This window comes from Mytilus galloprovincialis, chromosome 1 (genome assembly GCF_965363235.1).
Source record: "Mytilus galloprovincialis chromosome 1, xbMytGall1.hap1.1, whole genome shotgun sequence".
NCBI classification, from domain to species: domain Eukaryota; kingdom Metazoa; phylum Mollusca; class Bivalvia; order Mytilida; family Mytilidae; genus Mytilus; species Mytilus galloprovincialis.
Window position 1 is genome coordinate 121,661,009 of NC_134838.1, and position 13,942 is coordinate 121,674,950.

At 34.3% G+C, this 13,942-nt stretch overlaps 1 protein-coding gene across 1 annotated transcript; it reads left to right on the forward strand.

Annotated features, from left to right (window-relative positions):
• Positions 1 to 1,410: 1,410 nt before the first annotated feature.
• Positions 1,411 to 7,392, forward strand: LOC143055924 (nucleoredoxin-like protein 2). Its single transcript, XM_076228977.1, has 3 exons — positions 1,411 to 1,458; positions 5,103 to 5,552; positions 6,546 to 7,392. Exons 2-3 carry the CDS (start codon positions 5,113 to 5,115, stop codon positions 6,823 to 6,825), a joined length of 720 nt encoding a protein of 239 aa, XP_076085092.1. The 5' UTR covers positions 1,411 to 1,458; positions 5,103 to 5,112; the 3' UTR covers positions 6,826 to 7,392.
• Positions 7,393 to 13,942: the final 6,550 nt, after the last annotated feature.

The following is a 13,942-nucleotide window of genomic DNA, read 5'->3' on the forward strand; positions in this document are numbered from 1 at the left end:
ATTCGGGGCCGGAGGACTGAGGATTTCGGTATTTTCAGTCATGATTTGAGCTATCATATGTCAGTTTTTCAAGTTTTTATTTTTATTTTTTTTAATTTTTGTACACATTGGTTTCTTCAGAGACATATATACACATGTATATATATGTCTCTGGTTTCTTCAACTGTTCTGCAATTTTTGTTAAAGAATTTCCGTTTTTTTCCTGTCTTAAACATATTTCCTAGTCTTGGGCAGTCACTTATCATAGTTTTCCATCCGCCGGCCAAGTAAGTCAATTTCATACGACCCCAAAAATTTTTTGGGATCGTATATTGGTATGATGTCGTCGTCTGCGTCGTCGTCCGAAGACACATTGGTTTCCGGATAATAACTTTAGTAAAAGTGAATAGATCTTCATGAAATTTTTTCAAAAGGTTCAATACCACAAAAGGAAGGTTGGGATTGATTTTGGGGATGATGGTCCCAACCGGTTAGGAATTAGGGGCCCAAAAGGGGCCCAAAACAAGTATTTTTCTAGTTTCAGGATAATAACTTGTGTAGAAGTATTTCAATTGCTCTGAAATCATACCACAATGTTTAAAACCACAAGTAGAAGATTTGGATTCATTTTAGGGGTTATGGAGCCAAAGTTTAGGAATTAAGGGCCAAAAAGGGGTCAAAACAAGCGTTTTTCTAGTTTCAAGACAATAACTTATGTGTAATTGTATGGATCTCTCTGAAATTGTACCACAATGTACCATATAACAAAGGGGAGGCTGGGATTAAGTTTTGGGTTAATTGCCAAAAATATGTAGGAATTAGGGGCCAAAAAAGGGCCAAAAAGAAGCATGGTTCTAGTTTCCAAACAATCATGACAATACCTTGTGTTTAAGTGTATGGATCTCTCTGAAATTGTACTACAAGGTTCAATACTGCAATGGAAAGCATGGGATTGAGTTTAAGGGTTATTGCTCCAAGGGGGGTTCAAAAAGTTGGGGGGAGGGGGATTTTTTGTTTACCATTTTTTGAAGGGCTTCTTTTTTTCAAAGAAGTTTCAAGAAGAAATCTTCAATTGCACAATATTGTGCAATAGATTTGTTAGATCTTTGACCACATTAATTTTGTGACAAAAACCTATATTATGTCAAAAATTTGATCACAATCAAAATTGAGACAGAATAAAGCTTGAATATTGTGACCAAATTTGCCCCAACTATTCAGGGTTCAACCACTGGGGTCGTATAAAGCTGCGCCCTGCGGAGCACCTGGTTAAAGTTTGCCCTCCCTCCGGTCCAACCTCCAACAGAAAATTAAATTGGTCAACCCCTAAGCTCAATAAGTGAAGACTTTAAACAATAAACTTTTAAAAAAAAAAACCTCGCAGAGAAAAGAAAAAATAATCACGTTTATTCATAAAACGGCGGCAAATTGTGTTTATTTCGCACTATGACAACAAGGGCGACAACCACTTCTAAAAAAGTAAGTGTAAATACAAACATTCCATACATCGATTAGTTGTACACACGACATACATTTTGGGAATGAGAGTTATTATACGCGGAGTTTGTCCGTCCTTCCATAACTCTTTCATTTATAAAGTTCAGTCTGATGAAAATAGATCTGTTGACTCGATTTTGACGAAGAACATTTGTCGAAAAAAGTAATTACTGAGACATATACGGTTTCTACAAATTCCGTATTTAAGAGGCAAAAATCCATGCTCGGCTTGGTCAGAGACATATATGCTTGCACGGAAAATACGGTCAGAACTATCTTCTTGTATATATTAACTCTCTGTTTTACTTGATATTCCCGATTTAGTATACACATTTATGATATAATTGGTTGACGACTTTTAAAAAAGTATTTCTTGACGATCCCTGCAAACGGTGTTTGAATTTTATTTGAAAAATACCGAGCACGCAAAATAAGCATTTGAAAATCACGATGCACGTAAAATTAAATTAGCAGAACACGTTGAACGAGGCACCTGTCTTGCACGACTGTACGTCAAATAAAAAAGTAAAAACACGTTGAACGTGAAATAAAAAAACTTGAACGGCGACCACGTTGCACGAAAATAACCCTTTACCACCCTCTTATAACGAGGGCTATGGCATATTTTCATAAATTCCCACTTTAAGTAAAGACAATACTTAACTGAGGTTCCTTTTGTCTTTCTTTGAGTCCCTCGAGGGACAGTGAACATCCTTTGAATTCCCTGACTCAAACGTGCCTGGTCTCCAGTAAACGACCGTATAGTGGAAATAACAGATCATCATGGTAACATACTCTCTTCAGCAATAAAGGAAAAAGCTTTTTAAAATAGGGTGTAGAATATAATATGAGGCAGGCATTACCTGTAAATGGGGACGAAGTCTGTATGAATTATTTTTTTGTAACTTAATTATTTGTCAAAAAAAAAAGAAACGGAAATACCATAACGTTTCCGAGTTTGGTTCTGTTGTTAGGGATTTTAGTTGTGACGTTATTTAAATTATGACGTCATATGCAATGTAAACAAAGAAACGCTATCATTAGGTAACGTTTTTTCATATCAAGGAATTATTAAAAATGAAATTGGTATTGCGCGTTTCTTCCTATTTTATACTAGACTGATAAATATATATTTTACTCAAAGTTTCATACAAACGAGACCGGAAAAAGGAAGTATATTGTACATTTCTGCGCAGGTCCGGGATTTCAAAACATGACATAAAAAAAATTGAACGATTTTGAGTTCATTAGTACAATGAAAAATTCGGGAAATTTTCCCGAATTTTTTTTTTTATTGAATTTTCTACTGTTATTGGGGACTTCGTCCCCATATAAAAGATGAAGTGACGATAATATGTTACAATCAAACTTGTATTCACACTGAAAAAAATGAAACAGATGTATATCTCACAGCTGTTTTTCGTGCGCCGTCTGAAATGTGAAACCCGCATTCAGTATTCATTTACAGTAAATATAGTACTAGAAAATGTGGCTGAGTTGCTTGCATTATTAATCCGGGCAGAATGGTATATAAGAATAAGAATAAGAATATTTTATTTCCAATTAAAGGGCCCTATAAATAGCTTTCATGACATTACATACAAGTACATACGATTAGACATAAATAAGAGACATATAAGAAAACAACGGTGTTTAATACTATTAAAAATTATAAAGGGCCAGGACAGAACCAGATAGTAGACATATACATGCATTCAGGGCCGTAACTAGGGTTCGAATTCAGGGGAGGCAGGGGTTTGGGGACCGCCGATTGAGCCCCCTTTGATAGGGGTAAGGGGCGCAGCCCCCCGCCGATCTTTTTCTCTCAGTCATTGGCTAAAAATTACCCGTTTCCCTTCGATTTCCTTACTCTAAGAAACATCAGTATTGCTTGAACCTGGAAGAAACTTTTATGCAAAAACAAGCTGAGATTGCTGTTTGGGTTGAGCCAAGACTAGCTCCGTCTTGAAAGCTGTACTTTGACCTATATTTGTTAACATTAAATACATTGTGACCGGGGATTTTTTTCTCAAATGATATGGCTAAAATTACCCGTTTTCCTTCGATTTCCTTACTTTAAGAAAGACCAGTTTTGCTGGATCCTTGGAGCAATTTTCATGCAAACAATTATTATCTGTATTTTCTGTATTTAAAGATATTTTTTTTAGAAACTGGTAAGTTCAAAAAACATATGAAGCAAGATTATAAAACACAAGATATTTTTTTTTTTATCGAGGATCTTGAATTTCAATATTGTTGAAAGCTGAACAGACATGTATATAACATCAAACAGGGACTTTCTATACTAGTCTAGTATATACTTAGTATAGAAAGTCCCTGCAACAACGAATGGGAGTGTTTACCTACTAAGGCATTGACCATGATGTTCTCGTACGATCGGGAAACTTAAAAAAAGGATCCACTGATTCAGCCGGTAACGAATTTCCGATATCTTAAAAGATTCACAATACAAAAGGAACTTCCTCTGCTTAAATAATTGAGCCCCAAAATAAATGTGAATAGTTAAGTTTTTATTCAAAATTATCGAAAGCAAAGTTTCATACGAATACTGACCCCCTCAATACTGAACAACAGACGGACGGCCACACGAAAAAAAAAAAAAAAAAAAATAAAACAAATACTAAAACGGTTTACTTTCGATCAAAAATCCGGAAAATGACAGACATATCACGTATCATGATAACACTGTTAAAACTGTTAACTTGTGTTGTTTATAATATAAATTCAAGTTCTTCGTGTTCATATTGTTATTTATTTTATTTTTTTACTTCAAAAAAAAATTTTGGTGTAGAAAATTCAGGGGAGGCAACTGCCTCCCCTGCCTCATAGGTAGTTACGGCCCTGGCATTAATGACAATCTGATTAAAATTCAGATCATATGATGATGATACGTACGAGGATAACGAACACATATTGATTGATTGATTAGTGTTTTTAAATGCCCCTTTCGGCACTGTTGTTTTATTTCATGGCGGTCAATTTTTATTGGTAAAGGAATACGTTGTGCAAGTAGTGAACCACGACACCGACCCGGCTTCGGTAGAAAACGTAAACAGGGATTTTTTTTTAATAAGATTGGAACGAATGAATAATAGAATGAATGTGTATATGATGTTAAATATTGTAAACATGTGCAACACATGCCACGAAATAGAAGTTCCTTCTAAATTCCAAATGGAAGACATATTCTGTAATAGTACTTCCACTGGAACAAATATTGCAGTATTAGTTTCTAACGAAGTAAAGGATATGGAATATTTGTTCCAACAGGAACAGATATCATACCATTGTTTATAACAAAGTTCCCAGGGAAACTTCTGTTAAGATGAACGAATATACGTTGACAACCTCGCATCCTCGCCAAAGACCAAATCGAAACCTGAGATCTATATTTTCGTAAAGGAGAAAATGGAAGGAACAATTTTGATTGCAAAAAAAACCAGGCCATACGTGGTTATACGCACAACAGACAAATAGGTGTATACAAGGGAAAACAGCATCATTTAAAAAGATTTGTTTACTGTTATTTTGTTGGAAAGCATGCAAGTTTCATCAGATATCTATATTTTACATGTTAAAACCCTTGAAAATAATTTATTTTGTAGCAATGACTACATGATAATGGACGAGCTTTGGAAAGACAAAATATTTTGGACTCAAGAGAAATGCAGAGAAAAAGAAATTGAGCCCGAGAAAAGCGACAGTGATTTTGGTCAGACTATTAACATCAAAGAAATTCGTGTTCCAGACAGTCAAACGACAGGACTTGAAGATGAAGAGGCTGATAAACTGAGCGAAGGAAAACCAGAGGAAGTGGACGCTTTCAAGTCGATAGAAAATAAAGTCATAGGGTTGTACTTTGCTGCAGACTGGTGTATTCCGTGCCAAGAGTTCACATGTATATTAAAACAAACCTATGAAGAACTGAAAGAGCGTGTATCACCATTTGAAATTGTCTTTGTCAGTTTTGATAAGAAAATAGACGATATGAAGACTTTCTTCTCAGAAAAGCATGGTGATTGGTTATCTGTGCCATATAAGGATCCGTTAATTGAGTAAGTTTAGACCAATTCTACAACTTGGGAGATAGTATTGTAATATCTCAGACTTAAGCAACCACAACCCGTCACTCAGATTATCTCCGGTGTTTGATTATACTCATTTTATCATATGTACTTCTTAAACACATTTTCATCAATACGAATAACTAGCAGAGTATTAAAACTTGTGTGTTGATTTAAATGTTGAATACTTAAACTTTCTTAATTTTTTTTCTTGTGGAGTACCTGTATGCACTTTACTCTTTTATTCTATATAAACCCCCACTGGAAGGCCTCTGACAGACTGAGTGAGCGTAAAATCACTGTTATCGATAGTCGATGGCAAACAAGTTAAATGATTCAGTATTATTACCAACATAAGTATTGCGGGTGTCCACACTGTTTTGAAAATTATTCTATATTTTTACCTTGCAAAATCAATGCAAGCCAAACGCACACTGCATATTTTATTTCACACGTAAGTTTTAGGGTTAGCAAGAGTCTTGCTTTAATTAACTTTTAGTTTATTGTTGCATTTGACAAATGTTCAAAAGAAGTCCAAACACTTTCTAAATAATGTAATACAAGTTGGGTCACGATGGTCCCTACTAACTTGTCTCTGAACGTCGGAAAGAGAATTTGTTGATCCAGATCGTTTTCAGATCTCATCTTAGTTTCAAGCCTGTTGGTAAAATACCAATCTAATTAAAAACCGATCTCTCATCGCTCCTGTTTCTAATATGTCGCGTGGGAGCGACATATCAGAAAACGGGAGCGATGAGATATCGATTTTTAATTAGATTGGTAAAATACAAATAGGATATTGGAATGGATGTAGAGATGCGCACACAAAAAATAAAACAAGACACGTTTACGTGTACGAATCACTGCAGATACTTGTTTCAACATTCTGTGAAAACTTATACGCCTCACAAAAAGTTAACAGTTCAGCTTCCATTTTCAACTCTTGTATTATTTACCTGAATATCTATTTGTTTTATATTCTAGTGTACTAAAATCAAAATACGAAATAAAGGCGATTCCAAAGCTGATAATAATAAGAGACAATGGAACGATAATAACAGAGAAAGGACGCAAGGACATTCAAGACAAGGGCATTATATGCTTTCGGGGGTGGTTGCAGAAGGCTAACCTGTCGGCAACAAAACCATCTGAAAAAACTTTAGACAGTGAGAAACAGGATGAGACAAAACTAGTTGAGAAAAGCATTGAGAAAGAGAAAACCGTCAGTTTTAAAGAGAACGTCTCGAGTATTACTATTGAGTGAATTATAGCATCATGAGTATATCTGGAAGTTTTTTTTATGACAGAGAAAGATTAACTCAATGTTATCTGTATAAGTTGATATCATTAGAAATCGTCATCTGATTTCATAGTCACAGGAGGCCTCGGTGCTTTTTATGAAATGTTCACTGATATTTATTGCCAATTTTTTTTTATATCTTGCCATAAATTTAAATTCTTACCAAAAACCGATTTTCAGCAAATTCGTGTGTGAATTCTTGCCAGACTTTCATTTCATTGTCATACTACACTTATAGAAGAAGCATGCACGAGACACCACTCCCCAGATATGAATGCATATATTTATAGGCTAGACAAAATAATATTAAAGCAGTATACTGACAACCGTAATCAACTACTTTTCCATTCTGAAAATATTGTTCTGGTTGAACAGTTATGCTTCATGTGCTTTTAAAACAATATATATGTCAGTTTCCTGCCATTTAATATTTTCTTATTTTTATGTAATGTTTTTTTTTACTGTATTATTATCAATGTTTATCAATAAATCTGAATTAGATTGAATTAAATGATCTGTTTCAAGTGTAAACATTGTCAATTCAGTCGTACAAACATAGGAACCTTTTTTGTGATTATTGAAATTTTTCAATCAGAATTGAGGATTATTTTTGTTTGGTACTGGAAATTCAGTATTGTCTTTCCTAAACTGAATTAGGTAAGAAGTGTTTTTCGAACTCCCACGGCTTGCTACTGGAAGATGCCAGATTCTCTGTTTGCTATATCAGGCCATAAAAAAGAATAGTTTTGTTTGCCCAAACGCTACCTACCCATAAAAAAGCTGCCTACTCAAATTCTTTTATTGTCCTGATTTGAAGAAGTTTTTTTTTTTTTAATCAGATAGGCATGAAGACTATTAAACACCCGATACTTCAATTTCTCTTTTTGAAAAAAAAAGAAAATGCCTACCTACCTACCCACTGTCTCAACCTTTGGGTAGGGTTTGGGCAAACCAAAATATTTTTAATTGTGGCCTCACGGCTCTTCCTAAGGTAGTTGTGTCGACTGTAGATGTTTTGGTGTCGTACTTGGACCATCCTCGTCATGCTGCTGTGTCGACTGTAGATGTTTTGGTGTCGTACTTGGACCATCCTCGTCATGCTGCTGTGTCGACTGTAGATGTTTTGGTGTCGTACTTGGACCATCCTCTTCATGCTGCTGTGTCGACTGTAGATGTTTTGGTGTCGTACTTGGACTATCCTCTTCATGCTGCTGTGTCGACTGTAGATGTTTTGGTGTCGTACTTGGACTATCCTCTTCATGCTGCTGTGTCGACTGTAGATGTTTTGGTGTCGTACTTGGACCATCCTCGTCATGCTGCTGTGTCGACTGTAGATGTTTTGGTGTCGTACTTGGACCATCCTCTTCATGCTGCTGTGTCGACTGTAGATGTTTTGGTGTCGTACTTGGACTATCCTCTTCATGCTGCTGTGTCGACTGTAGATGTTTTGGTGTCGTACTTGGACCATCCTCGTCATGCTGCTGTGTCGACTGTAGATGTTTTGGTGTCGTACTTGGACTATCCTCGTCATGCTGCTGTGTCATACTTCGATTACCTAGCGATTCCATACTGAGTTGTCGAATTATGTGGTGACGTAGTCTTTAAATGAATTGGTGTTGGTCATATTATTAAGTCGAAATAGTTCATCAGGTTCTCTAGTGCATGTGATACAAAAGGAAGGCCTGTTCTGTGTACAAGGTAGTGATTGTTCATACAAAAGTATTAAATTAGATCAAATAATTTTTCCATTTGAAGATTACATTCATGGGTTTAGAATTAAATAAGAAAATTTAATATCTTATTTTCTGATATTTCACTATTGTCTCAAGTGTGATACATTCTGTATGCGTCTGTCCAAAGGCCGGAGCCTCTAAGTCAGTTGTAGTTGGATACTTTCTGTCATAATTGTTTTTCTTTTGTAGTTTTGTCATAAATAAGGGGATAATTCTCGGCTGAAATGCTTTACATTTTTTCATATCGGTACTCTTTATGGTACATACGGCATGCGTTTTTATCATATTTCTTGTTTTGTGTATGTATCTTAATATTCTATTTCAGGAATGAATTGACGTAAAATGAGTATAAAGTTGTCGAATAAAAAATGCATCTCACTTGTCAGAATGAGATTGAAGTTCTGTTAAACCCACGAAAAGTAATATTTACTACGGCATAGCTTGAAAGACTTCAAGAGGGTGAACACATTTTCATATCTTTTCTAAGGTAATGGAGATTATGGTATAACAAGAAGTTTCTGAGAGTAAACGACTCAACTGCCAAAAATAATGATATTATTACCAACATTTAGAAAACCCCAAACACAATATTAATTTATTAATTTCAACCACTTCAAACCGTTCAAAAACAACCAGGACAAGCACGTAACTTGACCGTAACACTTTGAAAACATGGAGCCACTTGTAAAATCAGTTACATCGTTCATTGGTATACAGAAAATGTTTATCATTCAACACAAGACTGAAACATAAAAGGTGATCCATATGGCCAAGGGGACCTCAACATCTTTCAGAACCGAGAGGTTGTAAACTTTCTGAAAAAATGACAGAAAATATCGTTCGTCGTCAAAATAAATTGGGTAGAGTGTCATCAGATAATCAAAGGTGCTCTTTCGTTATGTTATCAAGTTTTGGCGTCTGTCATATGTCGTGCCATCGTCTTTGTTCAGCGTTCATGGTTCAACGACTGCTTAAAACGTTATTTGTCATGTGAATTCTTCACTTATTAAGTTATTATGAATAATATGTTGGGTATATATAGTTCTATAGCAACGTCTACATGTCACCTGACCTTGAACTAACTATATTTATCAGTGATCAAGGTTAAAGACTTAAGTTACGTAATTAGTATAAAAAAGAAGATGTGGAAGTTTGCCAATGAGATAACTATCCACAAGAGACCAAAATAACACCGAATATGTAGACAGCTCTCTAACAGGCAAAACACACTAACTGTAAATATATAAGGGACGAGATTCTTTTCTCAGAAATAATAATGAATGATTTTTGTCAGTAGGTAAACTACCCTGGTGTCATTCGGTTTAACGAGAGAAATGATCGTGAAAGAATATCTAACGGGGGCCAAGTATTGCGAGACGATCGTGAAAGCTCTGGTAACGGATCGCGAAAGAAATTTAATCGAGAAGACATATGAAAAGTCAGTACATAATCTAATTTAATTAATTACACAGACAAATTTACAACAAAATAAAACTGTCTGTCAAAATGGTTCAACATTATGATCAGTATGTGAGAAAATACAGTTTTAAAAGTACATAGTTTTTACAAAACAACAAAAGGCAGATTGCTTCTCGATATTTCAATGACATAAAAAATGTAAACAAACATGATTTTTTTCACAAATTCGAATAAAATAAACTACTTTTATCCGTATAAGGGCATTCTATTTGAATGAATCAAATGGTTCTCATAGTTATTTTGTATAAACATAATCTGAAACTTCGTAAAAAAAGATATTTACACAAAATAGATTTTTCGGATCGTGAAAGATCATGTACCGTTTTTTGAAGACTCGTGAAAAGGATCGTGAAAGATGTGATGCTACAAAGACGTTCAAATTATTTTTCAATTATATGATAATTAATATTTGTTATTGGATTGAGAAAAACTAGATTGGCCAATATCCTCAAAAAAAATAAGCATTTCAAAGTATTAATATTTGTAAAAAAGTAAATTTTATATTATCCACCAATGTATATATTGTTATTATCCTGCAAGTTACACCCGTCACTTGAAACTCTTGTTTAAACATGGACCTCTAGGCATAAAGACAATCCATATTATCGCTTGCTCAAGATATATAAGCGGGGTAACAGGAGATTTTATTTGTACAAACAAATTATTATTTGTGCATTTGTGAACATGTTATTTGTATAATAGTTGACTGGTCGTAGGATGAGGGTTTTATTGTCATGTGAAGTACACACTAATCACTAGTTTTTTTTTAAATATTTTGTATATTTGATCCTATAATCTACATGTCCGTCAGACAGGATTCATCTGACCTTAACTTTGCCTCATTTCATGGATGAAGATTTAGTTTTGTTGTCAAGTCCGTATCGCGGATTCGTTAAGCTTTAGGATAAATGTCTGTTGTTATGATAAGAATTGTAAGGTGTACATTTTCGACTTCTGCAAGGTTTCAAATAACATTTACCTCATTATCATGCATCATTTGGCAATGTTCGTTTTATGTTGTTTGACCTTTTTTGTATATCTGTATGCTATAGCGCCACGGTATTTGGTGTCTGTCTGTCTGTCTGTCTGTCTGTCTGTCTGTCTGTCTGTCTGTCTGTCTGTCTGTTTCATATATGACGTCAATTGTATTTGATATTTTGAATGAAAGTATTAAGATGTCTATGTTTGGCTGTCAGGGTTCATATACTTTCGACCTTATGTTCCGAATTCATTTGCCAAACACAACTTTTACATTTGTCAGTTTCTAAAGTACTGTAAGGATCGGAACACCCATATTTGGTGTACGGATGTTTGTAGAGATTTTTATGGCACGGTTCATCTAACCTTGTCACCTTTTTATGAATCATTTACAATCTTAAGCGTATTTGACACTCCTAGTAAAAACCCTTAATATTACAGACGTTCAACAAATATACTATCATAAGTAAGGCAGACGAGACATTTCAACATTTGTGCTTTGGTATTCTTTAGTCAGTAGTATATAGTTATCTCATTGGAAATCAATTCACATCTGCTACGTTGTATATAAAGATACATAGAACTTAAGAAAGTACTGTTACACAAAATGTTGGTTATCGATCAATCTCAAATTGTTCATGAAAGATGCTGTTTTTGCTATAAGTGTTTGGTTGATGGTTAACAGTTTGGTTTAAACGTCGCATACCCATATTATTGGCTAAATAGTGACTGTTTGCCTGAATCAGTCTGAGCTGAATTTTTCACACTGATTTAGACACGTTTTGAGTTGGGTTTTATTATTTTTACTTTCGAGGTAAAGTTTTGAATTAAAAAAAATAATAGCTTTAATGTTCATTCTTATCAAAATAGTTACAGGCTTCAACCAGTTGCAGGTATATCAAATGGTTAAAAGAAATATTGATTTTTGAGTACTAATATAAAGTCTGGTCACGCATCATCTTTCACGATCAAGTTTGATGAAAATTCAACAAAATTCAAGGTTTTCATAAATAAATTAACTCTTTTCAGGGAAGAGCATACTTTAATTTTATTCTACTTTCAGATACTCATATATTTTTTTTATCTGATTGCACAGTAATGTTGAGGAAGTTGAACCATTTTGACAGACATATTTTTTTGTTCGGATTTGTTCCGCGTTTCGAAAATTAAGCGATTTGTTCACAGATTCTGAACTACTATTTACATTAAATGTCTTTCACGATCCGGTACCAGAGCTTTCACGATCGTCTCGCAATACTTGACCACCGTTAGATATTTATTCACGATCATTTCTCTCGTTAAACCGAATGACACCCGTGAACTATACTATATGTGATGTACGGAATGATCGTGAGTGGTACATATCAGTCTGGTAGGTTTCATCTGACCTTCACCAAGGTGCCTCAGTGGCCGAGTTGTACTGTAATAACTAGCCAGTCCACACCGAGGTTGTCAGTTCGAACCCCGAGCGTGCGACCCGGTGCACTCAACTCCAATCTTAATTAACTAGGATAGTCAGTTTTCATATCTAACTTCCTCCTTCAATAAAAACTGGTCGCCACGAAATAGCCCAAAAGCGGTGCTTACAAATGGCATTAAAACAGAGATTTATGAAAAAAAATCTGATCTTGACCTCCTTTTTCATGATGATTCATTGGTCAATGCTAAGTTTCAAGTTATGTTTCGGTCTGTTTTTCAAGTACAATATTGAGTAGGTCAACTATATTTGCTTCATGGAAAGATTGTAATGTGTTTGTCTATCTGACAGGTGTCATCCGACCTTGACCTCCACTACCAGTTTTATTCCCAATTTAGTCAATGTTAAGTGTTTGTGCGCTTTGGTCTGTTTTTCAATTACCATAAACAATATGTCAACAATATTTACTGTATGTGTATTTAAAAGACAATAGTTCATGACTATGTATCATGAAATATTGTCAGGAGAACTTGAGGACATATTTTCACTGTGAAATTTTGCCTGTATGTAAACAATGTTTCACAGATGAATACTAAGAAATTTTGTTCTGGCAAAGGGAAGTTACCATAGACCATATATGAAAATATTTTATAGCCAGGTTGTCACGAAGTTTTGCTTCATAAAAGAGGAGGTAATCAATGGAAAATTTCAAATGATATACAGGTATTGGACAAGAACATGATTTCAATTATTCCTGTACCTCCAAAAAGCTGTCAAAAAGATTCGCCAATCTAGTATTAAATTGTACAAATACTACTAGTACATTCAATTTTGGATTGTCATAAACATTACTTAAAATCGATACAGTATTATGTTGTACAATGGAACATATATTAGACAATTCTTTAATCTATTAACACTTTATTAAGTATCTGTTCAAATTTAAATCTAGTTTATATCAAAATAAATGTTACATTGTAGTTTGAAATAAAAAAAAATGTACTTGCTTTACAAAATAATTTCAGTTATAATCTAAATATATGCTAATAAATATAGAAAACCAACAGACTTTAATACAGAGATTTTTATTACAATATTTTAAACATAGATTGCTCACTTCTTTTTCTATGACGTGCTAGCGTTTATTGTTTATGAAAAGTCTAAAATAACCTTTTAATAAAAAAAAACCTCTTGCTGAGTCACTCAAAGTCGAGCGCACCCTAGAAGATCATAGAAGGTGTACTTGAATTGGTCATATTTATATTTGTTTAAACTAATATCAACATTTATAAACTTGTTTTCAGGAAATCAGGCGAGACGTTTTATGTATATATACAAAAACATATCAATTTTAGAAATGTCTTTGGCAGAAATATATTTTGTGGAGAAGAAAAATCGTTAGATCATATTAAAGGACATTAAGTTTGTTTTCCGGAATTGCAATAACTAGCCGTATTTGTTATGAATACATTTA

Excerpts from the sequence above, each read along its gene's own strand:
- LOC143055924 (XM_076228977.1), top strand. The coding sequence starts at position 5,113 with ATGATAATGGACGAGCTTTGGAAAGACAAAATATTTTGGACTCAAGAG. Across the intron at positions 5,553-6,545 it reads TATAAGGATCCGTTAATTGA|TGTACTAAAATCAAAATACG; the intron begins GTAAGTTTAGAC and ends TTTATATTCTAG.